General features: G+C 53.7%; 3 protein-coding genes and 1 long non-coding RNA gene across 6 annotated transcripts in view; all 4 read left to right on the top strand.

The window, feature by feature from the left end:
- SLC45A3 (solute carrier family 45 member 3) overlaps positions 1 to 6,379 on the top strand; it is a 33,147-nt gene extending 26,768 nt beyond the window's left edge. For both annotated transcript variants that reach the window (XM_054648724.2, XM_077190665.1), the window contains 2 exons: positions 1,979 to 2,244; positions 4,694 to 6,379. In XM_054648724.2, coding sequence (XP_054504699.2) covers positions 1,979 to 2,244; positions 4,694 to 5,170 — 743 coding nt within the window. In that variant the 3' untranslated portion in view covers positions 5,171 to 6,379. The remainder of the gene's footprint in view (positions 1 to 1,978; positions 2,245 to 4,693) is intronic.
- Positions 6,380 to 6,493: 114 nt separating this feature from the next.
- On the top strand, positions 6,494 to 9,032 carry LOC143695714 (uncharacterized). Its single transcript, XR_013185230.1, has 2 exons — positions 6,494 to 7,925; positions 7,959 to 9,032. It is a non-coding gene; the product is annotated as an uncharacterized LOC143695714 (long non-coding RNA).
- A 5,065-nt stretch (positions 9,033 to 14,097) lies between these two features.
- On the top strand, positions 14,098 to 17,093 carry LOC129130228 (Krueppel-like factor 15). The gene is made up of 3 exons (XM_054648540.2): positions 14,098 to 14,724; positions 15,058 to 15,479; positions 16,577 to 17,093. Exons 1-3 carry the CDS (start codon positions 14,314 to 14,316, stop codon positions 16,734 to 16,736), a joined length of 993 nt encoding a protein of 330 aa, XP_054504515.2. The 5' UTR covers positions 14,098 to 14,313; the 3' UTR covers positions 16,737 to 17,093.
- Positions 17,094 to 24,407: 7,314 nt separating this feature from the next.
- The window catches only part of ELK4 (ETS transcription factor ELK4), a 28,456-nt gene continuing 24,956 nt past the window's right edge, over positions 24,408 to 27,907 (top strand). For both annotated transcript variants that reach the window (XM_077190683.1, XM_077190682.1), the window contains exon 1: positions 24,408 to 24,539. The gene's annotated coding sequence lies outside the window, so the exon portion shown is untranslated. The remainder of the gene's footprint in view (positions 24,540 to 27,907) is intronic.

Below are 27,907 nucleotides of genomic sequence, written 5' to 3'. Positions count from 1 at the left end.
CACAGCATCACTTTCTAACACAACACATATAATATTCCTTTGAATATTTGTGAAAAGCCAATCATAAAATACTCGCATTTTTCACACCAGGGGTGCCCAGGAGGGAAGGAGGGGGCTCTGGGGGTGGCTGCTGCAATCCTGGCATGTCCTGGGTGATGCTGCTCTGTCCCCTGAGCCAGCCCAGGCTGGCTGAGCTCTCTGGGCCTCGCTGTCACCTTGGAAGTTTGGGACAGAGGCACCTTTTGGGGTTTGGGACAGAGGGAGGGAGGTTCTGGGGGCTAAGGACTGATGGAGAATGAAGGAGGTTTTGAGGTTTCTGGACTTTGGGACTGATGGAGAGGGAGGGATGTTTTTGGAGTTAAAGACTGATAGAATTGGAGTTTGGGACTGACAGGGAAGGATGTTTTTGGAGTTTGGGACTGATGGAGAGGAAAGGATGTTTTTGGGGTTTGGGACAGAGGGCAGGATGTCTCTGGAGTTTGGGATTGATAGTGAAGGATGTTTTGGGGTTAAGGAGTGATAGAGAAGGAAGAATATTTTGGGATTTGGGACCAAGAGAAGGATGTTTTTGGGATTTGGGACCAAGGGAAGGATGTTTTTGGGATTTGGGACCGAGGGAAGGATGTTTTGGGCCTTGGGACTGACAGGGAACAATGTTTTTGGGGTTAAGGGCTGATGGAGAGGGAAGGGTGTTTTGGGGTTAAGGACTGATAGAGAAGAAAGAATATTTTGAGATTTGGGTCCAAGGGAAGGACGTTTTTGGGGCTGAGAGAAGGATGTCTTTGGGGTTTGAGACAGGGGGAAGGATGTTTTTGGGGTTTGAGACTGAAAGAAGGATGTTTTTGGGGTTTGGGGCTGAGAGAAGGGTATTTTAGGGGTTTGGGACCAAGAGAAGGCTGTTTTGGGGGTTTGGGACCAAGAGAAGGCTATTTTGGGGGTTTGGGACCAAGAGAAGGCTGTTTTGGGGGTTTGGGGCTGAGAGAAGGCTGTTTTGGGGGTTTGGCACCAAGAGAAGGCTGTTTTGGGGGTTTGGCACTGAGAGAAGGCTGTTTTGGGGGTTTGGGACCAAGAGAAGGCTGTTTTGGGGGTTTGGGGTTGAGAGAAGGGTATTTTTGGGGTTTGGGGCTGAGAGAAGGCTGTTTTGGGGGTTTGGCACCAAGAGAAGGCTGTTTTGGGGGTTTGGGGCCAAGAGAAGGCTGTTTTGGGGGTTTGGGGCTGAGAGAAGGCTGTTTTGGGGGTTTGGGGCCAAGAGAAGGATGTTTTGGGGGTTTGGCACCAAGAGAAGGGTATTTTTGGGGTTTGGGACCAAGAGAAGGGTATTTTGGGGGTTTGGGACCAAGAGAAGGCTGTTTTGGGGGTTTGGGACTGAGAGAAGGGTATTTTGGGGATTTGGGACCGAGAGAAGGCTGTTTTGGGGGTTTGGGGCTGAGAGAAGGGTATTTTGGGGATTTGGGACCGAGAGAAGGCTGTTTTGGGGGTTTGGGGTTGAGAGAAGGCTGTTTTGGGGGTTTGGGGTTGAGAGAAGGGTATTTTGGGGTTTTGGCACCAAGAGAAGGCTGTTTTGGGGGTTTGGGACAAGAGAAGGCTGTTTTGGGGGTTTGGGGCCAAGAGAAGGCTGTTTTTGGGGGGTTTGGCACCAAGAGAAGGCTGTTTTGGGGATTGGCACCAAGAGAAGGCTGTTTTTGGGGTTTGGCACCAAGAGAAGGCTGTTTTGGGGATTTGGGACCAAGAGAAGGCTGTTTTGGGGGTTTGGGACCGAGAGAAGGCTGTTTTTGGGGGTTTGGCACCAAGAGAAGGCTGTTTTGGGGGTTTGGCACCAAGAAAAGGCTGTTTTGGGGGTTTGGCACCAAGAGAAGGGTGTTTTTGGGGATTTGGGACCAAGAGAAGGCTGTTTTGGGGGTTTGGGACAGAGGGCAGCAAGCCTGGCTGTGTGAATCGGGGGCAGCCAGGGCAGTGTCCATCCCCTGTCCCCTCTCAGGTGTCCGGATGGGCAGCCTGGGGCTCTTCCTGCAGTGCAGCACCTCCATCTTCTTCTCGACAATCATGGACCGGCTGGTGAAGCGCTTTGGCACGCGGGCGGTGTACCTGGCCAGCGTGGTGTTCTTCCCCGGGGCAGCCTGTGTCATGTGCCTGTCCCACAGCGTCACCGTGGTCACCATCTCTGCCGCCCTGACTGGATTCACCTTCTCCGCCCTGCAGATCCTGCCCTACACGCTGGCGTCCCTCTACCACCACGACAAACAGGTGGGGATCTGCTCCAGGGCTGCCTGGCCCTGCAGATTTTCTGGTTTTGCCTGTGTTTTAGGGGAATTGGTGTGGTTTAGTTGTCCCCTGTGTGAATTCTGCAGCTCTGCCAGCCTGAGGGGCTGCAAAACCCAAGGATTTTCAGCCCTCACAGCTTTCCAGTTTTCATCCACAGCACCAGGATCAGTAAAATGAAAACCCAAGCTGTTCCCTAAGCTCCAAGAAGAAGAAACCTTGTGAAACTTGTGACACACAAACCCTGTCCCACAGATGTTATCCTTGTGGAGAAGTCCTAGGAGGTTCCTGAGCTGCACACTGGATTAATGGGAGTTCCTCTTGTGCTGCAAATGCAGAATTAATTTGTGGTTTGAGAGCAGCTCTTTCATCCCAAGGGCAGTGGTTGGCTGTGCTGTGGAAGGAGTAGGAGTTGTTACCACAGGCATCCAGATGTTCCCATTGAACAAACCCATCCCAGCTGGCACCAGGAGTGCTGTCAGAATGGAGGGGGTGAGGGAATGCTCAGCTTGGCAGGAGCTGCAGCTTGGCTGGGATCTCCCGTGGATGTTTTATCAATGGAATGAAACCCAAACTCCACGGGCTGGCAGGGGGAAGGCCACACTCCCAAAGGCTTGGCAGGGAAAGGCAGGGAGGGCACAGCTGGCTCTGCTCCCTCCTGCCCTTGGTGTGAGCAGATTCTCTGTGGGAACTCTGCAGAGACCTCACAGCTTGAGCAGAGCGAGCGAAAAAAGGGTGAGAAGGAAAAGATTTCGGTTCCCTCTGCCCCCTTTCTTTTCCTGGCTGGAGTGAGGAGGGTCTGGGCAGGCAGATGGAGCAGCTTGGTTGAGGTTTGGTGCAGAGCTGAGAAAAGAGCCCTTCCCTGAGTTCCCAGGGCTGCTGTGTCCCAGCTGGTGGCACTTTGAAGCATCCCAGATGAGAAGTGGCTGCTTGTGCTGGGCTCTGGGTTTGGGTTCCCAGTCACCCACCCCACAAACCCCAAACATTCCTGGTTTATTCCTGTTTTATTCCTGTTTTATTCCTGTTTTATTCCTGTTTTATTCCTGTTTTATTCCTGTTCAATTCCTGTTTTATTCCTGTTTTATTCTTGTTTTATTCCTGTTTTATTCTTGTTTTATTCCTGTTTGCACTCTGTGGAGTGTCTGATATCCCCGGCCCTTCACTCCTGCCCTGCCCCAGCTGATCTCAGCACCAACTCCAAAAACATTCAGTGGCACCCAGCGAGGAGGTGACAAAAGCACAGAATGTCCCCGGGCTGGCTGCTGAGCCCCAGAGGCTGAGCACAGCCCAGGCCTGTGAGTCAGGGCTGCTCTGGGTCCTGTGCCAGTGGGGCAGAGCCAGCCTGGGGCTCCCAGAGCCCTTCTCACGTGGGCCAGGCTCGGGCTGGCCCTGCCCTGAGCACACACAGAGCTCTGCCTTTGCTCTCCTGCACAAAAACAAGGTTCCCTTGGCGTGCCAGCTCCTTCCTCACTCACCTCCCAGACACCCAGCTCTTCCTCACTCACCTCCCAGACACCCAGCTCTTCCTCACTCAGCTCCCAGACACCCAGCTCTTCCTCACTCAGCTCCCAGACACCCAGCTCTTCCTCACTCAGCTCCCAGACACCCAGCTCTTCCTCACTCACCTCCCAGACACCCAGCTCCTTCCTCACTCAGCTCCCAGACACCCAGCTCTTCCTCACTCACCTCCCAGACACCCAGCTCTTCCTCACTCAGCTCTCAGACACCCAGCTCTTCCTCACTCAGCTCCCAGACACCCAGCTCCTTCCTCACTCACCTCTCAGACACCCAGCTCTTCCTCACTCAGCTCCCAGACACCCAGCTCTTCCTCACTCACCTCCCAGACACCCAGCTCTTCCTCACTCACCTCCCAGACACCCAGCTCTTCCTCACTCAGCTCTCAGACTCACAGCTCCTTTCTCACCTCTCAGTCCCAAGTCCTTCCTCACTCACCTCTGAGGGTCCAAACTCCTTCCTTACTCACCTCCCAGAGTCCCAAGAGTCCCAACTCCTTTTTCACTCATCTCCCAGACTCCCATCTCCTTCCTCACTCAGCTTTGAGTCCCAGCTTCTTCCTCAGTCATCTCCCAGAGTTCCAAATCCTTCCTCACTCACCTCCCAGACTCTTAGCTCCTTCCTCACTCACCTCTGAGTCCCAAATCCTTCCTCACTCAGCTCCCAGAGTCCAAACTCCTCTCTCACTTGCCTCTCACACTCCCAACTCCTTCCTCACTGACCTCTGAGTCCAAACTCTTTCCTCACTCACTTCCCAGAGTCCCAGCTCCTTCCTCACTGATCTCTGAGTCCCAGCTCCTTCCTCACTCACCTCTCACACTCCCAGCTCCTTCCTCACTCACCTGTGAGTCCCAGCTCCTTCCTCACTCATCTCCCAGAGTCCAAACTCCTTCCTCACTCACCTCTCTGCCTCCCACAGGTTTTTCTCCATAAATACAAGAGGAAAGAGGAGGAGGACTCCGCTCTGCTGGACAAGAAACCTTCCTTCTCCAAGGGGCTGCTCTCCAGCCAGAAGCTGTCTTACCAGAATGGCCACGCTGGGAGCCTCTTCTCCTCTTCCTCCCCGTCCTCCTCCTCCTCGTCCCCAGCCTCCCCTCAGGCCGTGCCCAGCTCTGCTCTGTGTGTCAGCTCCTCCTGCGACGTCTCCCTGCGGATCATGGTGGGGGAGCCGGAGCTGGGGGCTCCTGGCCGAGGGATCTGCCTGGACCTGGCCATCCTGGACAGCGCCTTCCTGCTGTCCCAGGTGGTGCCCTCGCTCTTCATGGGCTCCATCGTGCAGCTCACCCAGTCTGTCACTGCCTACATGGTGTCAGCTGCTGCCCTCGGCCTGGTCGCCATCTACTTCGCTACCAAAGTTGTCTTTGACAAGGGTGACATGGCCAGGCACGCCGTGTGACAGCAGGACAGCCACGAGGGTGGCACAAACAGCCCTGTGTGTGTGTGTGTGTGTCCCAGGGTGTCAGGACACTGTGTATGCCCACAGGGCCGCTCGTGTGGCACCGGCTGTCCCCAGGCTGGTGCTGCCAGCTCTGGGCTTGATCTCAGGTGTAAATAAGAGGCTTTGGGGCGTTGTGCTCAGGGCCTGAAGTGCTTTCCAAAGGTGCCTTTAGCAGAGGGAAGCACGGCACAGCAGCACCAAAGGGGTCCTGCAGGGGGAAGGGGAACTGGGGTTTTCCTCTGGTGATAACGGGTTTTGTTCTGAGCAGGAGCAGCACAGGGAGGGGATCAACCACTGGCCCTTTCCTTTCCTCTCCTTTCCTCTCCTCTCCTCTCCTCTCCTCTCCTCTCCTCTCCTCTCCTCTCCTCTCCTCTCCTCTCCTCTCCTCTCCTCTCCTCTCCTCTCCTCTCCTCTCCTCTCCTCTCCTCTCCTCTCCTCTCCTCTCCTCTCCTCTCCTCTCCTCTCCTCTCCTCTCCTCTCCTCTCCTCTCCTCTCCTCTCCTCTCCTTTTTCCTCCCCTTTCCTCTCCTTTCCTTTCCTTTTTCCTCCCCTTTCCTCTTCTTCCTTTTCCTTCTCCTTTTCCTTCCCTTCCCTCTCCTCTCCTCCCCCTGTTTCTTGTAGTTTTACCCCATTTCTTGAGCAATGTTTCAGCAATTGGGGCACTGGGAGGAGATTTCCTGGGGGGGGAAAAAAGCAGTGTGGAGGCCAAGGTTTGGCTGAGGAGGTGCCCAGGTGTACCCACACATTCCTGCCCTCCCCACCTCCATGAAAAACCATCCAGGAGAAAAGTTCCTGTGCCTTGTTTTGGGAAAAACAAGGAACATCCCATTAGGACCAGTTCCAAAAGGTGACATAACCTTTACCTGTGTACTGGCTTGCATCAGACAGAGAGAACTTTTTTTTTTTTTTTTTTTTTTTTTTTTTTTTTTTTTAATGATTGTTTTTACCTTTCTTCACACAGTTCTCAGTCTCTCCTCACCTCAGTGCCTGCATTTGCTCTCTCCCCTCATGGATCCAGGCTCTTGTGCCTCTTCCACGTGTGGCCCCTGAAAGGAGCTGCCACACACCAGGGAAATCAGTCCCCAGAGGGGTTCTCAGCCCTGGCCCACTGAGGCAGGGCAGGAGGAGCTCTCCTGATGAGTCAAACTCACACCTGGAGCTGCTCACTGCCCCTGGCTCCTTGGGCTGTATAAAATGTCTTTTATTCCCAGTCAGGAAATCCCCAATCCCACAGAGGCAGAGCAAAGCTCTGCCAGAGGGAGGCAAAGCTCCTCTGCTGCCCTGACCAGGGCCCAAAGGTCCCTGCAGGGATGCCCAGGTTCTTCTCCTGTCCCTCCAGGGCTGTCCAGGGATGGTCTGGCTCCCATCCCTCTGGGGATCTCCATGTTCTTCTCCTGACCCATCCCTCCAGGGATGTCCAGGCTGTTTTCCTGATCTCCAGGTTTTTTTCCTGTCCCATCTCCCCAGGGCTGCCCAGCTTGTTCTCCTGGGGCTGTTCTCCTATCCTATCCCTCCAGGGATGCCCAGGTTTTTCTCCTGAGCTTCTTTTCCTGTCCCATCTCTCCAAGGCTGGCCAGGTTGATTTCCTGACCCATCTCCAGGTTCTTTTCCTGACCCATTTCTCCAGGGACATCTGGCTCCCATCCCTCTGGGGATGTCCAGGTTCTCCTGTCCCATCTCCCCAGGGATGCCCAGATTGTTCTCCTGAGGTTCTTTCCTGTCCCATCTCCCCAGGGATGCCCAGGTTTTTCTCCTGAGGTTCTTTTCCTGTCCCATCTCCCCAGGGATGCCCAGCTTGTTCTCCTGAGGTTCTTTTCCTGTCCCATCTCCCCAGGGATGCCCAGCTTGTTCTCCTGAGGTTCTTTTCCTGTCCCATCCCTGCAGGGCTGCCCAGGCTGTTCTGGCTCCCATCCCCAAGTCCCTTCCTGCTGGCAGCAGAGCCCGATTCCCCCTGGCCAGGGCCATTCCCTGTCCCCAGTGGCCCAGCTGGGACAAATCTGCTGCTGGCAGCTTCCTGCCCCTCCAGGAGGAGCTGGCCCAAGTCAGGAATGACCCCAAGTCGGGAGGGAAGGCTGGGTTGGCGCTGGGAGCTCACAAATTCCAGCTCTGCCTGCCCCAAAGGAGCTGCCTGGGATTATTTTTTATTGTGTGGAGGTGTGTGGGCAGCCAGAGGCGCTCGTGAGGTTGGGCTGGAGGGTGCAGTGTTGCTATTTTGGCCGAGTTTTGTCAGCCTGTTCTTGGCTGGGTGACTCCCCTGCTGTCTGAGCCGGGCCCTCAAAGCTTTGGGATGGTCCCTTTCCCGTCAGGGGTCAGCGTTTGTGGGTTTCATTTTTGTCTCAATTAGAGGCTGCCAGCCTCCCTTTCCCACAGCGCTGACTCGCAGCTCTTTGGGACAGACTTGGCTCTGCCTTCACCACTTCCAGAAACACTTCTGGGGCCTGGACTTCCTACCCTGAGCTCTGTCCACTGCAGGCTGCAGCAGGAAGGATCTGGGACAAAATCCTATTGCCAGAGCTGGGGGGTCCTGCAATAAATTGCCCCCCTGAGCCAAGGCTGAAAACCCCTTTATTTGGAATATTTCTCATGTGAATGTGAGGAAATTGCCCTGCACTGAGGCTGCCCTGATGCTCAAATGCTTTTGATGATTTAAGTGCCTAAAGTGCTTCCACACTGAGCTTCAGGTGGTGAGAAAGGGCTCAAATTCTTCATTTCAGGTGATGGGAAAGGCCTCAAATTCTTCATTTCAGGTGATGGGAAAGGGCTCAAATTCTTCATTTCAGGTGATGGGAAAGGGCTCAAACTCTTCATTTCAGGTGGTTTGGTGGGAAAGGGCTCAAATTCCTCATTTCAGGTGAAGGGGTTTGATAGGAAAGGCCTCAAATTCTTCATTTCTGGTGAAGGGGTTTGGTGGGAAAGGCTTCAAATTCTTCATTTCAGGTGGTTTGGTGGGAATGGGCTCAAATTCTTAATTTCAAGTGAAGGGGTTTGGTAGGAAATGAAAGCCTCAAATTCTTCATTTCAGGTGAAGGGGTTTGGGGGAAAGGGCTCAAATTCTTCATTTCAGGTGAAGGGGTTTGGTGGCAAAGGCCTCAAATTCTTCATTTCAGGTGATGGGGTTTGGGGCAAAGGCCTCAAATTCTTCATTTCAGGTGAAGGGGTTTGGTGGAAAGGGCTCAAATTCTTCATTTCAGGTGGTTTGGTGGCAAAGGCTTCAAATTCTTCATTTCAGGTGGTTTGAGCAAAAGGCTCAAATTCTTCATTTCAGGTGAAGGGGTTTGGGGGAAAAGGGCTCAAATTCTTCATTTCAAACCCCCAGGTGATAAAGCAGAGATAAAGAGAGGGGCAGAGCCAAGGCTAATAATGGGAGATCAGGGTGAGGGAGCAGGAGGACAAGGAAATCTTCACAAAATTGGCTTTTTTTGGCTTCTTCTAAGAAACTTTCTGTGTCAGGATCCAGCAATGGATGTTCTGGTCTGGGTTAGAGCATCCCTTACTGCTGTTCCTGATATTCCCTGTGTGACCACAGAATTTCTCCAGGATTTGGTCCTGTCTGGCCACAGGTTTGGGTACGAGCTGCTCAGAGCTGGCGAGCAGGAGCTTTTCTCTTCCTCACAGGTGAATTTGGAAGGTGGAGGAGGGATCAGTTGTTGTGTAAATTCCCTAGGGTAGGGAAGGACTGGGGGGATGGATGGATGGATGGATGCTGGTTTTCCTTTTTGAGGTCACATCCTGCCCGTGAGACGTTGTGGTTTATTTATTTGGTAGAGTGAATATTTTGTATACGGCGCGAGAGGAAGGCTTTTATGGCTTTTATTATAAATTTTTATGGAAAAAAGGGGGGGAAAATAAAAAGGTGTGGAAAAAGGGAAAAATGCGTGACCTGGCCACGAGGGGGCGCCATGAGCGCGCGGGAGGGGGCATGGGCGTGGCCGGGGAATGACTGACAGCGAATGGGCGTGGTCGGCGAATGATTGACAGCGAATGGGCGTGGTCGGCGAATGATTGACAGCGAATGGGCGTGGCCGGGAATGATTGACAGCGAATGGGCGTGGCCGGGGAATGACTGACAGTGAATGGGTGCGGCCAATAAATGACTGACAGCGAGTGGGCGGGGCCAGTGAATGACTGACTGCATATAGGCGTGGCCACGGGAATGACGTCTGATGTGTGGGCATGGTCAACGAATGTCAGGCTGTGGTGGGCGTGGCCGATGAATGACTGACGGTATGGGGGCGTGGCCAGAGAATGACGGACATGGCTGGGGTGTGGCCAATGAATGAGGGGAGGGGTTGAGAGCCTGGGCGTGGCCGCTGGGCGTGGCCTGGGTGCCACTTTTGGGATGGGGACAGGCGGGAGCAAGGTCAGAGGGCGGGGTCAGTGAATGTAAATCAAAGCCCTCCGTGTCTGAACCCTGGCAGCCGGGAGTACCTGAGGATTCTGAGACCTTCCCAAGCCCTGCAAGGCCATAAATGAGTATTATTAATTATTATCAGTGCTTATCTGATGTGTTATCAGCAATAATGTTGAGCACTGCGAGGCTGTGGCACAGGGTCAGTGACACACGCAGCAGCGCCCGGGTCACCCTTTCTGTGCACCTTCAGGTTGTTTTTCTCATTTTGTTTTGGCTTCTGTACATTTGAAGCCTCCCCCTGGCCCAGGTGTTTTTGTTCAGACCCAAAATCTCCCGGAGCAGAGGAACTCGGTGGGGCTCAGCCCAAAGCCACCCTCAGGGACCCCAAAACCACGACAAGGACACGCCTCACTCCTTGTGCCATCAGCAGCATCCCAGCGCTACAGCCCTGCCCAAAATCTGCACACCTGGATCCGCCTGGATCTAAAATCCCCACCATGGACCCACCTGGATTTAAATCCTGCTGCACACCTGGATGCACCTGGATTTAAATCCTGCTGCACACCTGGATCCACCTGGATTTAAATCCTGCCACACACCTGGATCCACGTGGGTTCAAACCCTCCCCACACCTGGATCCACGTGGGTTCAAAACCCCCCACACACCTGAATCCCCCTGGATTTAAAATCCCCACTTTGGATCCCCCTGGGTTCAAAACTCCCCACACCTGGATCCACGTGGGTTCAAACCCCCGCTCACACCTGGATCCCCCCAGATTCCAGCGGCTCCCTCTCCCTGCAGGGTCTCTCCTCCTTTTCCCGGGGCGCTGGGGCTCCCTGGATCGCTCCCAGTGCCACGGAGCAGCGCGGGGAGTGGATGGCGGAGTGGGGGTGATCCCCTGCGGGAGCTGCTCCAGCGGGGACCGGCTCATCCTGTGGGACAGGATGGGACCCTCCCGGTGCCCATCTTGTGCCATTCCGGTGCCCCTCCCGTGCCCCATCCCGGGCCATCCTGGTCCCCCTCCCGGTGCCCCTCCCGGCCCATCCTGGTGCCCCTCCCGAGCCTTCCCATGCCCCTCTCGGTCGCTCCTCCCGGGCCATCCCGGTGCCCCCTCCCGGTGCCCCTCCCCGGCCATCCCGGTGCCCCCTCCCGGTGCCCCTCCCGGTCCCTGCTCCCGTGCCAATGGCATCGGCGGCCGCGGCCGAGCCCTCGGCGGGGCGGGGCGGTCCCGGAGCCGCCCCCGGCGGAGCCGCGGGAGCCGCGGGCGGCGGAGCGGGGTAAGGGGCGCGGGGGGCGCGGGGGCGCCGCTGCCAGCGCTGCTCGGGACACCGGGCAGGACAGGGCGGTGTGACCGACAGCCCCGGGCTCGGAGCGCCCGGCTCCGGCAGCCCCGGGCTCGTTGTGCCCGGCTCCGGCAGCCCCGGGCTCGCAGTGCCCCGTTCCGGCAGCCCCGGGCTCGGTGTGCCCGGCTCCGGCAGCCCCGGGCTCGGAGCGCCCCGTTCCGGCAGCCCCGGGCTCGGAGCGCCCCGTTCCGGCAGCCCCGGGCTCGGTGTGTCCGGCTCCGGCAGCCCCGGGCTCGCAGTGCCCGCCGGGGCCGGAGGCTGCGGTGGAGCCGGAGCCCCGCTCGTCCTTGGGATCGCTTTACACCGAGGGATCGGCACCGGCCGGGACCGCGGGGTTTGTCCCCAAAGGCTCGGCGAGCCCCGGTTCTGCTCGGTGCCGGGGGTTCCCGGTGTTTGTTGGCGTTCCCAGCTCCCGCTGCTGGTGCCTGACCTTGGGCGAGTGCCGCTCTCCGTGTGCCCGGGCTGCTCGTGTGCTGCTCCCCTGCACAGCCCGGGGCTCTGGGGCTTGGAAAAACTGCGGGGACACAAACGCAAAGGGGGGCTCGGGAATGGTGCTGCCCTTGCAGCCAGGGATCGTTTCCTTGCGGTGGCTTTGGGGTGGGTGACAGCGCTGGTGGCGTTTTGCAAAGTGGATTGACAGGGCAGTGACACCTGTGCCAGGTACCTGTGGGCACGGAATGTGCCACCTTGCCCCACAGCACTGCTCTGCCAGCTGGGGCAACCTTGGAGGGATGGGTCAGGAGAACAACCTCAGGAGAACAGCCTGGACCTCCCTGGAGGGATGGGTCAGGAGAACAACCTCAGGAGAACAGCCTGGACATCCCTGGAGGGATGGGACAGGAGAACCTGGGCATCCCTGGAGAGATGGGACAGGAGAACCTGGGCATTCCTGCTGGGATGGGTCAGGAGAACCTGGGCATCTCTGGAGGGATGGGACAGGAAAAGAACCTAGAGATGGGTCAGGAAAAGTGCCCCCAATGGGACAGGAAACCCAGGAGCAGAGTGCTCCAAGAACCTGCCCAGGGCTGCCCTGCTCAGACCTCCCCAGTCCTGACCCAGCAGCTCAACCTCTGCACCTTCCTGCCCTCTGGCCATGCTTCATTCCCGCTGTCAGCTCAGCACAGGGTTGTGCTCCCTGAGGTGAATTCAGCTGTCCTGGGGGCACGCTGGAGGGATGGAGATCCCCAAACTGCTCTGCAGGAGCTGCTTGGAAGATCAGGTTTTGGGATACTCTGGGAGAGGTAAACAGGAGCCTTTGGTAGCCAGAGTGGGGAGGCTTTCCCTGCAAAAAGAGGAGATGGAGAAGAAAAGACAAAAGATCCTAACACTGGAGGGGAGCTGCCTGGAAGAGGTTGTTCAGAGCACAGATATGGGCTGTGATGAAAATGTGAAGCCTGGAGGCTGAGACTGGCCTGAACACCTCCTTAGCTCCGTGTGACAGTGACAGTCCCTGCTCACTGTGACTTGGTGCAGAGCTGTGCTGGACACACTGGGAGTGCCCCAGCTTCTTGTTCCTGGCAGGTTTGGCACCACGTGGGGGTATTTCCTAGGGAAAAGAGCATTTCTATGGCACCCAGAGGGCTCCAGAATTCCCTGTGGCAGCTCTCAGGACCCTGAGGAGCGCTGATAACAAGGACTGGCCTGACTGGTTTGCAGCTCCACAGAAACCTCATGGAAAAAGTTCTTGAGGGATTTGGACAAAGGTTTTCTTTCCCCTGGAAACTCCAAATCTGCATTAAATATGAACAGATCCCTGTGCCCTGGGTGCTCCAGAGCGGGACAGGGACAGTGTGTGGATGCTCTGGGGGTCCTTGGGTACCTCCCTCCAGCCCCTGAGCCCCAGCGGGGCCTGGGGGCTCTGTGACAGTCACCAGGGACCTCCTGAGTGCACACAGCTCCCACCTGGACATGCTGAGCTCTGTCTCAGATGTTTGCAAACGTGGGGGTTGTGTCCTCAGGGGCCCTGGGGAGGAAAGGAAAGGAAAAGGAAAAAATTGTGAGTGCAGCAGCCACGCCAAGGGCACCACCAGGAGGAGTCTGGGAACCCCTCCAGAGTGGCTTTAACAAGCAATTCTGGCTCTGTTCGGAGCGAGAATCAAAGAATTCCCTTTGTTTAGGCCCTGCTTTGCTGCAGCCAGGCTGAGGCGCTCTCTGAGCCGTGCCCGGGGCTGGCAGAGCTGCCTGGGCAGAGCTGGGGCACGCCCGGGCACCGCGGTGCCCGCGGGCACGGCTGAGCATCCCCAGCGCTCGGAGCTGCCTCGGGGTTCCCTGCGCAGGTGGGCAGCTCCGGCCCAGCCCCGTCCGTGTCAGGGCGTGCTCCTACCCACACCTGCAGCCTGGAGAAGCCTCAGCAGCCTCTCAATTAACAGCTCACAATTAACTCCTGGCTAATCAGGAGCCAGGCCCGGCGCAGAGCTGCCCTCTGGCGTGGGTGGCACAGGGAGGGGTGAAGGGTTTCTTTGTGTGTTTGCACCTCCAGAAACTCCCCAGAGAAGTTTGCTCCTGGGGGGACTCTGCCTCTTTGCTGGAGGAACTCGGTCAGACTCTTCAAAAACAAAGGCCCTGCCAGGTTCTGCTGTTTTCTTTTCGGTGCACGGCCCGGCTTTGTTGAAAGGTTGAGGTTTGCATGTTTGTTTTCTCCTTTGGAAATGTTAGGAAAATGAATCCACAAACACCAGAGGTTTATGTCCCAAAAGGAGACAGAGGAGTCCTTTTTTGGCTTTATTAGAATAAAGGGAGAGGCCATGGGGCATTGCCCTGGGGTCTCTTGAATTTTTGGAGGACACAGCCTCCTTTTATCCCAATTTCCCAGCCACATTTCCCTTCTCTCTTTCCCCATTTCTGAGGTACTTGAGAGGTACAGACTTCCCAAAACACCTGATACCAGAGACTTCCCTCTAATGTACAACCCTCCCTTTTAATTTTTAATTCTTTATGGAATTTAGGGGTTTTTCCCCATTGGCTGAGGGGGTTCAGACCTCTCATTACCTGAGAGGTTCAGACTTCCCAAAACACCTGGTACCAAACACTTCCCTCTAATGTACAACTCCCCCTTTTCACTTTTAATTCTTACAGAATTTAGGGGTTTTTCCCTCCCCATTGCTTCTTTCATCTTTCTAATTGCATCTTTCAATGTCTAATTTAGTTTATCAGCAAACCTAAAGTTTATTTGTAAAATCAAATATGTTTTTCCATTCACCAATCAGCGGAATCCTTCCCAGTGTTTCTTTTATCTCTCAGCACTGGTTTTTATCCACCAGCAGCCCCACAGCTCGTTTGGAAGGACAAACCTGCTGTTCCTCTCAGAAATAACCTCGGTGCTGTTCCCTTGCAGATGAACCAAGACTCGCCCAGCTGAGCTCTCCCAGCAGCTCCTGAGCCAAGAGCTGCGTGTGGGGAGGCACCAAATGGTCTCTGTGAGCTGCCAGGACCTGCTGCCCTCCCTGCCCAGCCCTTCCCCGCTTGAGGGCCTGGCCAGCGCCGGGCAGTGCAGGATGCCACCGTCCCTTCTGCCAGGACACGGCGGTGACAGGACACGGGGACACCCAGAGGGGCTCCCCAAAGCCCAGCTCAGCGAGGCTCAGCTCAGGCTGCCGGACTTCAGCCCCTCGCAGGACTTCATCCCCACGCTGGAGGAGATCGAGGAGTTCCTCAGGGAGAAGGCAGAGCTCCCCAGGGGTGAGGCAGGAGAGCCTCACCCAGCGGGGTGGAACGGGCAGAGCAAAGCTGAGCTCGGCTCCGGGACACAGCCCATCCCCAGAGCACAGGAGGGAGGAGCAGGACATGTCCCAAACGCTGTGGGGACAGCTGGTGACCCTGTGGGAGCTCCTGGTGACCCTGTGGTGGCTCCTGGTGACCAGGCACTGGCTCCTGGTGACCCTGTGGTGGCCTCTGATGACCATGTGGTAGCTCCTGGTGACCATTTGGTGGCTGCTGGTGACCATTGGATAGCTCCTGGTGACCAGGCGGTGGCTGCTGGTGACCATTGGATAGCTCCTGGTGACCAGGTGGTGGCTGCTGGTGACCAGGTGGTTACTGGTGACCCTGTGGTGGCCACTGGCGACCAGGCACTGGCTCCTAGTGACCATGTGGTGGCCCCTGATGACCCTGTGGTGGCCACTGGTGACCCTGTGGTGGCTCCTGGTGACCAGGCACTGGCTGCTGGTGACCAGACTCTGGCTGCTGGCAGCATCCCCGTTGTCCTGCAGCTCCATCCTCTCCCCATGGACAGCATCGCCCCCCCAGCACACCCTGGGGGTGTCAGTGTGGCCCGGCTGCTGATCAGCCTGCAGAGCCCAAACCTGCCCGTCCTCCCTCAGCTGCAGCCCCCGGGCTCCATCCCGGAGCAGAAATACGTCAGGATCGCCCCTCTGCCGGCGGGGCCAGGGGACGTGCGGGGGGCAGAGGCTGCCCCCGGGGGCCAGCAGGGTCCCCGTGCCCCGCTCCGCCCGCACCGCTGCTCCCACCCCGGCTGCGGGAAGGTTTACTCCAAGAGCTCGCACCTGAGGGCTCATTTCCGCCGGCACACGGGCGAGAAACCCTACACGTGTGCCTGGCCCGACTGCGGCTGGAGGTGAGCGAGGGGCTCCGGGGGGTTCTGGTGCCTCCGGGTGCCACCGAGGGAGCCCTGAACAGCAGGGAGGGGGCACTCCCCCGTGCGCCGGGGGTACAGAGGGCAGCCTAAAACGATATTTACCAGGAAATTAAAATATTTAAATTTTTAAAAATTAAATCGATCAAATAAATTAATACATATATAAATAGATATAAATTATATATAATATGTATATAAAAATATAAATATATAATATATTAAAATTAAATAAAAAGATAAATATCTGAATATATATAAATTATAAATATCTAAAAATAAATGATGTATCTAAATTATATGTATTATATATAAATATAAGTATATAAATTATATATCTATTATATATAAATATATAATATATCAAAATAAATGACTATAAATATATGAAATTACATCAAGATTATAAATATCCAAAAATAAATGATATATCTAAATATATAAATATATACTATATCAAAATAAATGACTATAAATAAATATATGAAATTACATCAAGATTATAAATATCCAAAAATAAATGATGTATCTAAATATATAAATATATACTATATCAAAATAAATGACTGTAAATAAATATATGAAATTATATCAAGATTATAAATGTATAAAAATAAATTATGCATATAATATATAAAGATAAGTAATTAAAAATAAATATATGAAAAATATAGGAATTATTAATGTATAAAAATAAATTACAAATAAATTTATATTAAAATAAATAAACAAAGAAAATATATATGAATATATAAATAATGAGTATATTAAAAGAAAATATATATAGATATATAATAAAAATAGAAATAAAATACATAACAATATATAAGTACATGTAAATTATCAATATATAAAAATAAATTACATATAAATATAAAATATGAATATAAAATAGATAATAAATAAAATAAAGAAACAAAAAGAAACATAAATAAAGAAATGAAAAACTAAAAAAATAAAAATATTAATACAGTACTACAAATTAATACAGCACCCCTTTCCAACGTAACACATCCAGTATTCCCTTTAATATTTGCAGAGAGCCAGTGATAGAATCCGCACTCTTCCCCCTCCTGCAGGTTCTCCCGCTCGGATGAGCTCTCCCGCCACCAGCGCTCCCACTCGGGGCTCAAGCCCTACCAGTGCTCGGCCTGCCACAAGAAGTTTGCCCGCAGTGACCACCTGGGCAAGCACCTGAGGATCCACCGGGGCCAGCCCTGCAGGGCCAGCACGTCCTGACTGCCAGGCACCGCTTGTGTCCCATTGTCACCTGTCACAGGCGGCAGGGATCTGCTGCTCGCTGGGCAGGCCTCTTTAGCTCTTCCACAACCAATCCTCTGCTGTTAATGAGCCATTAATTATTAATTATCTTCTGTCCATGGCCAGTGAGTGTCCCTGCATGGCTGATCCAATCCCATCATCCCATGGGGAGATGCTCCGCCCAGGGGAGGAGCCAAGCATTCCTACCTGGGTACAATCTGAGCTTTGGGACAGCACAGCAGCCTTTGCCCAGGGCATTGCCAGAGGAGCAGCTTCTGCTGCCCTGCATGGCCAGAGGGAGCCCAGGCCCATCTGCAGCAGCCCTGGAGCTGCAGAGGAAAACTCCCCCCTTGTGCAGGATCCCTGCTCCAGCAGAGCCACAGCTGGCACTGCAGGAGGGCTGAGCCCCCATGGGATGGGGCTGTGCCACCACCCTGACACACAGGGGGCAGGACCTGCTCTGACTCTGGCAGTGGTTTGTTTTACTGCATTGTTTATTTTATTTTTATTTTCTTCCCTAATAAAGAACTGTAATTCCTGCTCCCACATCTTTGCCTGAGCCCCCCTTCATTTCAAATTTATAACAATTCGGAGGAAGGAGGTTTATATTTCCCATTTTAGGGAGGCTCCTGCCTTCCTTAGCACACACCTGGCTGTTCAAACCAAGACACAGCAGGAGTTAATTCCTGCTGCTCCTCTCTGCCAGCCCAGGGTGGGCAAAGAGAGCAGAACCCGCTGCTGAGGAGGGGGAAAGGACTCCTGAGCAGACAGGAGACTTTGTTGTGCCTCCTTTCAAGGGTGATGATGTTCCCAAGTTGTTTCTGGCCCTGCTCTTTGAAATGCACATGATGGGAATCAGTGTGGATTTGGGGTGTGTGTAGGAATGTTGGGGTCACACTGTGAACCAGGAATTGGGTGTTTCAAAATCCCAGAATCCCAGAATGGTTTGGGTTGGGAGGGACCCTAGAGCTCGTCCCACGGGCAGGGACACCTCTCACTATCCCAGGGTGCTCCTTGGCCACTTCCAGGGATCCAGGGGCAGCCAGGGATTCTCTGGGGATTCCATCCCAGCCCCTCATCATCCTCACAGCCAGGAATCCCTTCCCAAATCCCGTCTCTCCCTGCTCTGGCAGTGGGAACCATCCCTGGGTGCTGTCCCTCCATCCCTGATGGAACGGGGATGGATGGGTGCCACAGACACTTTTTATGGAAAATCCTTTCCTTAGGATCTTTTCTCCTGAGAAGCTGAGAGGCCTCAGGAACAAAATGTAAACAAGAATTATCTGCTGCTGTGGAATGCAACAGGTGCATCTGGGATTGGTCTCATGGGGTTGTTTTTAATTAATGGCCAATCACAGCCCAGCTGGCTCAGACTCTCTGGTCAGTCACAAGATTTTATTATCATTTCATTCCTTTCAAGCCTTCTGATAAACTCCTTTCTCCTATTCTTTTAGTATAGTTTTAATATATAATTTGCTTTTAATATAATATATATCATAAAATAATAAATCAGCCTTCTGAAACGTGGAGTCAAGATTCTCATCTCTTCCCTCGTCCTGGGACCCCTGTGAACACCACCACAGAAGGGGGTCTGAGCTGTGGGGGCTGCAGCAGATATCGACACTTTCCAGCCTGGTTGTTTTGTCCCTAAATCTGCTTTTTTTTTGTGCTGGTGGTTTCCCACTTGGCTGGCCCTGACCACCGTGGGTGCTTGACAGGGTGAGAGGGGCAGCAGATGGATTTTGTGGAGCCTCAAAGCCACCAGGAGAACAGCAAGCAGCACCAGCCAAGCCCTCGCCACCCCAGAAGGACATTTCCAAGGGGACACACGGACGGGTGAGGAGCTGGGAGCTCCTGCCAGGGGAGCAGGGCAGCTCCAGGCTGCTGACGTCCTCCTCCTGTTTGCCTTGGGGTTAATTAAAGTCCAGCTCCGGCTGCGGTGCCAACTCCCCGAGCTTCTGCAAACATCTGGGAGGGAAGGAGGCGCTTGCACAAACACAGCTCAGCGTCAGGAGCTGCGGCAGGGCCCGGTGCCCTTTCCACGTGGCTGTGCCAGCCCGGCTCAGGCTGGTTTCTCGTGCCTGCAGGCTCTGGGCCGGGCTGGGCTCGTGCCCTCCTGCTGATGCCCCGATGCCCTGGCAGGGCACAGCTCCACGTGCTGCCCTTGAGCTGCTCTGGGGAGGGGAGTTGGGTTGTGCCCAAAGCGCGGCGGGGAAATCAGCTCAGCTCTTCTCCATGCCCTGTGGAGGGCAGGGTGGGACAGCAGAGGCTGCACAGGTTGGGAGAGCAGAGGTTGGAGAGGTGTGCCCAGCTGTGCCAGCTGTGCCAGCTGTGCCAGGTGCCAGGAGGAGCAGAGCCCAGCTGGGGGTGATGCTGCAGGACCAGCAGCCACTTCTGCCTGAGCCTGTTTGGGGCTGCCTGCTGTTCCAGAGGCTTTGCCTGCCTCAGGTTGCTCCGTGCTCCTTCTGCCATGAGGCTCTGTGCCCGGCCTGGGTGCCAGCCTGGCTCAGTTCTCTCTGTGCCCCCTTTGTTGTGGGGCTCTGTGCCCAGCCTGGCTCAGCCCAGGTGCCCAGCCTGGCTCAGCTCCCTGTGCCCCCTTTGCCATGAGGCTCTGTGCCTGGCCTGGGTGCCAGCCTGGCTCAGCTCCCTGTGCCCCCTTTGCCGTGGGGCTCTGTGCCCAACCTGTGTGCCAGTCTGGCTCAGTTCTCTGTGCCCCCTTTGCTGTGGGGTTCTGTGCCCAGGCCCTGTGCCAGCCTGGCTCAGCCCAGGTGCCCAGCCTGGCTCAGTTCTCTCTGTGCCCCCTTTGCCATGGGGCTGTGCCCAGCCTGGCTCAGCTCTTCATGCCCCCTTTGCTGTGGGGCTCTGTGCCCACACCGTGTGCCCAGCCTGGCTCAGTTCTCTCTGTGCCCCCCTTGCCGTGGGGCTCCGTGCCCAGCCTGGCTCAGTTTGCTCCATGCCCAGGCCCCGTGCCAGCCTGACTCACGCCCGTCTCGTGCTTTTATCTGCCCCCTTTGCTGCTCTGCCTGGCTCCAGACGCTCTCCCAGCTCCTCCCGGACCTGCCCCGTCCTGCCTCGCTCCGCTCCCCGCCGCAGGCACTGCGGGGCTGGCAGAGCTCCCAGCTTCGGGGGTGAGAAGGTTTGGGGTTCATCCTCAATCCAAGGCCCTTCTCTGTGGTATTTGCAGGGATCCCCGTGGCAGGCAGGAAGGGGGAATGGGAAGAGTGGGAATGGCAGGAGGGGAATGGGAGGGAGTGGGAATGGAATGGCAGGAGTAGGAATGGGAAGAGTGGGAATGGGAGGAGAGCAATGGCAGGAGTGGGCATGGGAAGGAGTGGGGATGGAAGGACCAGGAATGGGAGGGAGTTGGAATGGCAGGAGGAGAATGGCAGGACTGGAATGGCAGGGGCGGGATGGCAGGATCAGGAATGGGAAGAGTGGGAATAGGAGGAGAGGAATGGCAGGAGGGGAATGGGAAGGAGTGGGAATGGGAAGGAGTAGGAATGGGAAAGAGGGGGAATGGAATGGCAGGAGTGGGAATGGGAGAACTGGGAATAGCAGGAGGGGAATAGGAAGGAGTGGGAATGGCAGGAGCAGGAATAGCAGGAGTAGGAGCAGGATGGCAGAATTTGGGATGGCAGGACTGGGATGGCAGGAAGGGAACAGCAGGAGCAGGAATGGCAGAAAGGGATGGCAGGAGTTGGGATGGCAGGAGGGGATGGCAGGAGTGGGGATGGCAGGAGTTGGGATGGCAGGGGTGATGGCAGGGGGTGATGGCAGAATTTGGGATGGCAGGATTTGGGATGGCAGGGGTGATGGCAGGATTTGGGATGGCAGGATTTGGGGTGGCTGGATTTGGGGTGGCCGGATTTGCGGTGGCAGGAGCGGCTGCCCGGCGCTGCAGCCAGGGCTGCCAGGTTGCTAAGCAGAGCTTTTGAAGAACTGCAGGCAGGCAGCCGGAGCTGGAGCGGGGCAGGACGTGGGAGAGCACAAAGAGGAGCTCAGGCGCTGTTGCTAAATTTGCAGCTGGGGCTGTGGGGAAAGCAGGAGCAGCAGAGCCCTCCCTGCCTCCCTCCCTGCAGCACGAGTGACAGCAGTGACATCCCTGGGCTGCCCACGTGGAGCTCGTGCTGGCTGCTCATCCTGCAGCATGAGCCAAGGGCCACTGCAAATCCTGCTTTAAAACCCCTTTGGAAATACAGAAATACAGCCCTGAGGTGGATGACAGCATTAGGGATCTTTATTTCTTTTTTTTTTTTCCCTAATAAAGTCAGAACTGGATTTTCATTAATGATTAAACCTCCCTTCCAGGTTTCGTTTTTACTGGGGGGAAATGCAGTTCTTGGATGAGTTTCTGCTGCTCACAGTGGTTCAGCAGCAGAATTTCGCTTGAGAGGCGGGGAGAAAATAGGAGTTTTGGAAAATTTGAGTTTTCCTAGAGGAGCAGGGAAAGGCCTTTGTGGGAATGGGACCTGAAAATCAGACAGGGACAATTGAGAGGGTCAATCAGAGAGGGACAATTGAGAGCTCCAGCCACCAGCTGGGCCAGCTCCTGGTGGAAATCTGCTGTTAATGGGCCATTAATGATTAATGATCTTCTGTCCATGGCCAGTGAGTGTCCCTGCAGGGCTGATCCAATCCCATCATCCCATGGGGAGAAGCTCCGCCCAGGGGAGGAGCCAAGCATTCCTACCTGGATCCAATCTGAGCTTTGGGACACCCCAGCAGCCTTTGCCCAGTGCATTCCCAGAGGAGCAGCTTCTGCTGCCCTGCATGGCCAGAGGGAGCCCAGGCCCATCTGCAGCAGCCCTGGAGCTGCAGAGGAAAACTCCCCCCTTGTGCAGGATCCCTGCTCCAGCAGAGCCACAGCTGGCACTGCAGGAGGGCTGAGCCCCCATGGGATGGGGCTGTGCCACCCCCTGACACACAGGGGACAGGGCCTGGGCTGACTCTGGCAGGGTTCTTTTGTTTTACTGCATTGATTATTTTATTTTTATTTTCTTCCCTAGTAAAGAACTGTTATTCCTGCTCCCACATCTTTGCCTGAGAGCCTTTTAATTTCAAATTTATAACAAATAGGAGAGAAGGGTTTTACGTTTTCCATTTCAGGGGAGGCTCCTGCCTTCCTGAGCAGAACCTGGCTGTTCAAACCAAGACCAGACACAGCTCCACGTGCTGGAGCGGGGCCCTGGCGGGCTGGGATCAGCTGCTGCAGAATGTTCTGGCTTCTCCCTGTGCTTCCCATTCCCTCCTGGCCCCCTCTCCAGCCAAGAGCCGTGCAGGGAGGGTTGGGATGAGTTTTGGAATTCTCTGCTTTCCCCTGCCTGGGCTGTCCTGGGTTTTCCTAGAACTGGGGGTTCTGTATCCCGTCACGACTCTGTCCTTGCCTCGGAAATTGCAAAATCCATTTTCCAAGTGCTGCCACCTGATTAACATTCACCAGAAATCCCCAATTAAATATGTTTATTTTCCCTTTTCTGCTGCCTCTTCCCCGTTAAAATGGGAGCTGTTTACACGGGAGCCGCTTTCCCAAAATCTCTTTGCACGTGAGCTTTTTGTCTTTTTTTTTCCTGCCTCGTTCCCTGCTTGATTTTTATTCCATCCCTTTTGTCTGTCCTATATTTTTTCCCCTGGCTGATGCTGTCTAAGATAGGAACAAGCCCACGTTGAATTGCAAACACCCGGCAGTGGGAGCAGAACAAAATGGGAGTTGCACGAAGTAGGAAATTTCTTATCCCCCTAAAATTAAAAAAAGGTTGATTGTCACTGCAGCCACCCCCGTGATGCAGCTTTAGGAGCAGCTTGGGGTTGATTTTTGGGTGCTGCCCCTCTCTGTGCTGCTTTTTTTTTAGGGGGTTCAGTCCTGCATTTTTTTCCTGAGCGCCAAAATTTTAGGGGGTGCTGGTGGGGAGTGGAGACAAATCCAGGGGAGGATGTGGAGTGGTGGAGATTTTTCCCAAAGGAGATTTTTCCATCCCCACGGGAGCTCCTGGAGGAACCAGCTGGATTTGGGAGCGAGCTGAGCACAGCCAGGTGCTGGAGCTGTCCCAAAAAAATGGGATTGAGCTGGAGATGCTGGCAAAGCTCCCACCTGTGACTCGACAGGAAGAGCCTGGGAGGGTTTTGCTTCATTTCCCTCTTTGTTCTGGGGTTTGCTGGGGGAAAAGGGACTCCAGGATAAAGAGGGGTGGGCACGGGGAAAAGCCTGGGGGGGTTCCTGGCTTGGGCATTCCCCAGGGAAAAGCAGCTCTGATAATGTGGAAATACTGCCTGATGTTTTCCACAGGAAAAAAAGAAAAGGGAAAATGTCCAGGCTTTCACTTCTGAGGGGTTTAATTATTTTGAAAGCTGAGAAAGCTGATTCTGGAGGAATTTTTGTTTCTTTTCCTCCTTTCTTTCTCCTCCCTGCCTGGTCCCTTTTGGGTTGGTCTTTTTTTTTTTTTTTTGTTATTTTTGGGGGTTTTTTTGTTTGGGTTTTTTTTGTTTGTTGTTTTTTTTTTTGTGGGGGGGGGTTGGATTTTGATTGGGTTTTTTTTGAAAGTGGAGCTGGGAAAAACACAAAAAACTTTTAACTCTGCTGCGTTTTAAAAGAAAATTAACTTCTGTAAATGAATAACTAATGGGTCAGCCTGGCTGAAAACTTCCTCTCTCCCTGTGACAATGTGCTCTGGGGGGAAATCCCTGTCCTTCATCAAATCCTAAATTCTCCGGCTTTCCTTGCTTTTATCTCCTTCCTGCTTTTCTTGTGCAGAAAGTTCTGATAAAGGAGAGTTGGAGAGGAGCTTTGGACGAGGGCCTGGAGTGCCAGGACGCAGGGAATGGCTTCCCAGTGGCAGAGGATGGGATTTTGAGAAGGAATTCCTGGCTGGGATGGAATTCCCAGAGAATCCGTGGCTGCCCCTGGATCCCTGGAGCAGCCTGGGGTGGTGGAAGGTGCTGGGGTGGCACTGGGGGGTCTTTGTGGACCCCAAACCGTTCCAGGAGCAGCTGAAATGAGCTCCAGCATCAACAGCTCTCCTGAGGCCTTGGGAAGGCTGAGCTGGAACAGAGACTGGGCAGAGCTAAAGGATAAAACAGGGATTTAATGAGAGGCCTCAATGGATCCACCTTGGGCAGCACAACCCAAACTAGTCAAAACATGAGCCCAAGATGGACCCAAATGGTCACAAAATGAACCCAACGTGAACCCAAATGGTCACAAGATGAACCCAAATGGTCACAAAATGTCGGGACCATTCGGGTCCGGTTCGGGGCCATTCGGGACCGGTTCCGGAGCCATTCGGGGCTGGTTCGGGGCCGGTTCGGGGTCGGTTCGGGGCCATTCGGGGCCCTTTGGGGCTGGTTCGGAGCCGATTCGAGGCCGGTTCGGGGCCATTCGGGCCCGGTTCGAGGCCGGTTCGGGGCCGGGCCCGCGCACATGGCCCAGTCCGGGCACCGGGACCGCGCGTCCCGCCCGCGCCCCAGGCCCCGCCCCTAACCCCGCCCCTCGCCCTCAGCGCGCCCTCCCATTGGCCCGCGCCCTCCCGTTGCCGCGCTCCGATTGGCCGACTCCCGCGAGCTCCGCGGGCCCGTGGGCGGAAGCGGCGCTACGGCGGCCGCGGAGGGTCCGTCCCGCGCGCGCGCCCCCGGCCGTGTGGAAGGCGGCCGCCCCGCGCTGCCCGCCCGGCTCCGCCCGCCCGCCCGGGATGCGGCCCCGGCGGCCGCGCCGGGCATGAGGGACGGCGGGGGGGCCGCGCCCAGCACCGGCACCCGACGGCACCCGGGCACCGGCGGGGCTCCTCCTCGGTGAGCGGGGGCGGAGAGCTCGGGGGGAGCGGCGGGCCGGGCTGCGGGGTGCGGGCGGTGCCGCCGGCGCTGCCCCTCGGGACCCGCACCGGGCACGGAGAGCGGCCGGGACGGGGCTGGGCTGGGGGGAGCCGGGGCTGGGCTTGGATCCCGGCTGCAGCGGCTTCGTTCCGTCCTGGCGGTGCTTGGTGGCATCCGGGAGGGTTTTGGGTGTAGGAATCGGATTTTTGGGGGCCAGGGGTTGTTTTGAGTCAGAGTTTGGTTGGTGGGATCCTGGAGATTTTTGGGTGCAGGAATTGGTTTTTGGGGTCTAGGGGAGTTAAAGGTTGGGTAATGAGATCCTGGAGATTTTTAGGATCCAGAGGTTGGTTCGGGGGATCCAGGAGTTTTTTGGCTGCAGGAATTGGGTTTTTTTCGGGTCCAGGGGTTGTTTGTAGTCAAAGGTTGGTTGGTAGAATCCTCGAGATTTTGAGATCCGGGAGATTTTTGGGTCCAGGAATTGGCTTTTTGGGTCTAGAGGTTGTTTTGAGTTAGAGGTTGGGTAGTGGGATCCTGGAGATTTTTGGGTCCAGGAATCGGTTTTTTTGGGTCCAAGGGGTTGTTTGGAATTGGAGGTTGGTTGGTGGAATCCAGGAGGTTTTGGGATCCAGAGCTTAGTTGGTGGGATGCAGGAAATTTTTGGGTCCAGGAATCATTTTTTTGGGTCCAGGGGTTGTTTAGAGTCAGAATTTGGGTGATGGGATGCAGGAGATTTTTGGGTGCAGGAATTGCTTGTTTGGCTTTAGGAGTTGTTTGGATCCAGGGATGGCTCAGTGGAATCCTGGAGTGAGTTTGGGTCCAGGGCTTGCTTGGTGAGATCCAGGAGATTTTTTGGGTCCAGGAATTGCCTGTTTGCATCCATGGGTTCCTTGGTGGGATGCAGGGAACCTTTGGGTGCAGGAGATTTTTGATCCAGAAATTCGTTGTTTGGATCCAGAGGTTCCTTGGTGGGGTGCAGGAATTGGTTGTTTGGATCCAGGGGTTCCTTGGTGGGATACAGGGGATTTTTGGGTGCAGGAGATTTTTGGGTGCAGGGGATTTTTGGGTGCAGGCCTTGCAGGCTGAGTCCAGCTGTTGTTTGGATCCAGGCTTTGCTTATTTGGCTCCAATGGCTGCTGTTTTTTTGATTTTTTTTTTAATTCCTCACCACTATTATTTTAATTTTTTTTCACTCCCCTGTCTGAACTGGGTGGATTCCTGCCCACATCAATAGGGGAGGCAGAGGAGAAAGTATGCAAATCCTGCAAATCCTGCTTTTTATTTGGTGTTCTCTCATCCACACACACACACATCCCATACCTGTGTTCCACCTCCAGCTCCCTCCCTTCCTCTCCATCCCCAAAAATTCCCCAGCAGGGCTGGACAACCTCCAGAGCTGTGCTTGACTTTTAAGTGCTGAATTTCTATTTTGAATATAATATATTCAAATATATTATATATATATATATATATATTCAAAATAAAATATTTCTATTTTATTTCTATTTTCTATTTTGATTTTTAAGGAGCAGCTCCTGAGCGAGGCAGGCATTTGCTTTGGAGGCTCCACTCTAAGGAAGTGTAAAATTCTGCATCTCTAGTTTGAATTTAATTCCTTTATTTTACACATTTAAGAGGCTTTTACCTGGCATTTCACCTGTGTGTGTTTTGGACAGCAAGTTTGTGGATTTTTTGGGGTTTGTTTTTTTTTTTTTTTTTGACAGTAAAAATTTTCTTCCTAAAATTTCTAAAAAAAATCTCTTTCTAAAAATGAATTAAAATTGATAAAATCCTAAAAGTACAATTCAGGTGAGTCACAGCCCCGGGAGCTGGAAAAGCTTTTAGGAAAGGTTTTTTGGGATTTGGGATTTCTCTCCCCATGCCTGACACGGGGATTTCTGCTGGCCTGTTTATTTTTAGGGTCTCTGTGCCTGTTTGCAGGGAATAGTTGTTCCATCACCATGACAACGGGGCTGAGTGTACCATAAACATTGTTCCAGGGGAGCTTTTCCAGCTTCAATCACTTTTCACCATCCAGCAGGAATTTTAAATTGGGATTTTTTTTGGGTGTTGTTGTTGCTCTGAACTGGGGATGTTTTTCCTTCCAGCAGAGGGATTGTGCCTGTGCAAGGCAATTTAATTGAATCTGCTGGTGGTAAACACGGGGCCCAGATGAGGAGGAAGTGAGTGCAATCTCCTTAGGAGCTTCCAGGAAATCTGAGGGTTTTTTTATGGCTCGCTGGGGAACGATCCCAGCAGGGTCACAAACCCATCAAAGCCTTTTTGGTTTTGAAGTTTCCCATCCCCTCTGCGTGTCCTCAACCTTCCCTTTTTAGATCCTAAAAAAATAAAAGAGTTAGGGAAGGAATAATGCTGATCCAAGTGTGGAAAATCAGGGAAATTCATAATTTTATCATCAGTGGTGGGATGTCAGTCATGCCCAGGCAGGGATGGAGGAGCAGAGGGATTGTAGCAGCTGCAGGAATGTCACAAAATGGGCTTTAAAATCCCCTTTTCCCCCCTGTCTTCCATTAATTTATCATCAATTTATCAGGTGTGATAATTAGAAATAAAAAGGGGCCCTTTTGTCTCTGTGTCAGGATTCAAATACCTCCAGAAAACTGCTTGGGCTCATCTGCTGCCACCCTGAGTCCCATGGAAATCCTGATGTCATTGTTGTCCTTCATGGTTTGTTCCTGATCTTGGCCAATTCAGAAAGGCCAGAAAACACTGAGGAAAAACTGGAAAATACAAAAAAAAACCAAAAAAAAAAAGGAAATATTTCTTTCTCATGAAACAGTTGGTTCCTAACCCCTCACATTTTTGCTAAAACACCTAAATTTCACCTCAAGCAGCCCAAATTTTGAGCCAGGGAGACAAAATTGATTGCAACATTTGTTTTGAGTTTAAAAAAAAAATAAAAGAGAGGCTTGGAGTGGGATTAGGCAATGAAAACTCTGGAGCAGCTCTTATCATGAGGACATCCTTCAGCATTTCCTTCCAGGGAACTTCCTGCCTTGATAACCACGGCTTCTCCTTCACAATAATCTGATTTTCCTGCCTGGATTGGGAGCAACTGTGCAGGGAATGCCAGAAGCAAAGGGAAAACATGGATTTAATAGAGTTTAGGGTGGTTTTTTTCCTTGTTTTTCCTTGATTTTTGTTACTTATTAGAGATGGTTTGGTTGGATTGCTACTTGGAAAGCTGCCAGGGGTTGGGATTTTTTAAGGGAGTGTAGAATTCCGGATGTTTAGTTAGAATTCTTTGTTTAATTCTTTTATTTTACACATTTAAGAGGTTTTTACACATTTAAGAGGTTTTTACCTGGCATTTCACCTGTGTGTGCTCT

This window comes from Agelaius phoeniceus, chromosome 25 (genome assembly GCF_051311805.1).
Source record: "Agelaius phoeniceus isolate bAgePho1 chromosome 25, bAgePho1.hap1, whole genome shotgun sequence".
Classification (NCBI taxonomy): domain Eukaryota; kingdom Metazoa; phylum Chordata; class Aves; order Passeriformes; family Icteridae; genus Agelaius; species Agelaius phoeniceus.
The sequence above is the reverse complement of the archived record's forward strand: the minus strand, read 5'-3'. Positions and strand labels throughout refer to the sequence as shown.

Coding starts and splice junctions, on each gene's coding strand:
- LOC129130228 (XM_054648540.2), top strand. CDS start 14,314: ATGGTCTCTGTGAGCTGCCAGGACCTGCTGCCCTCCCTGCCCAGCCCT. Junction 14,725..15,057: donor TGGGGACAGCTGGTGACCCT/GTGGGAGCTCCT, acceptor CCTGGTGACCAG/GCACTGGCTGCTGGTGACCA. Junction 15,480..16,576: donor TGGCCCGACTGCGGCTGGAG/GTGAGCGAGGGG, acceptor CCCCTCCTGCAG/GTTCTCCCGCTCGGATGAGC.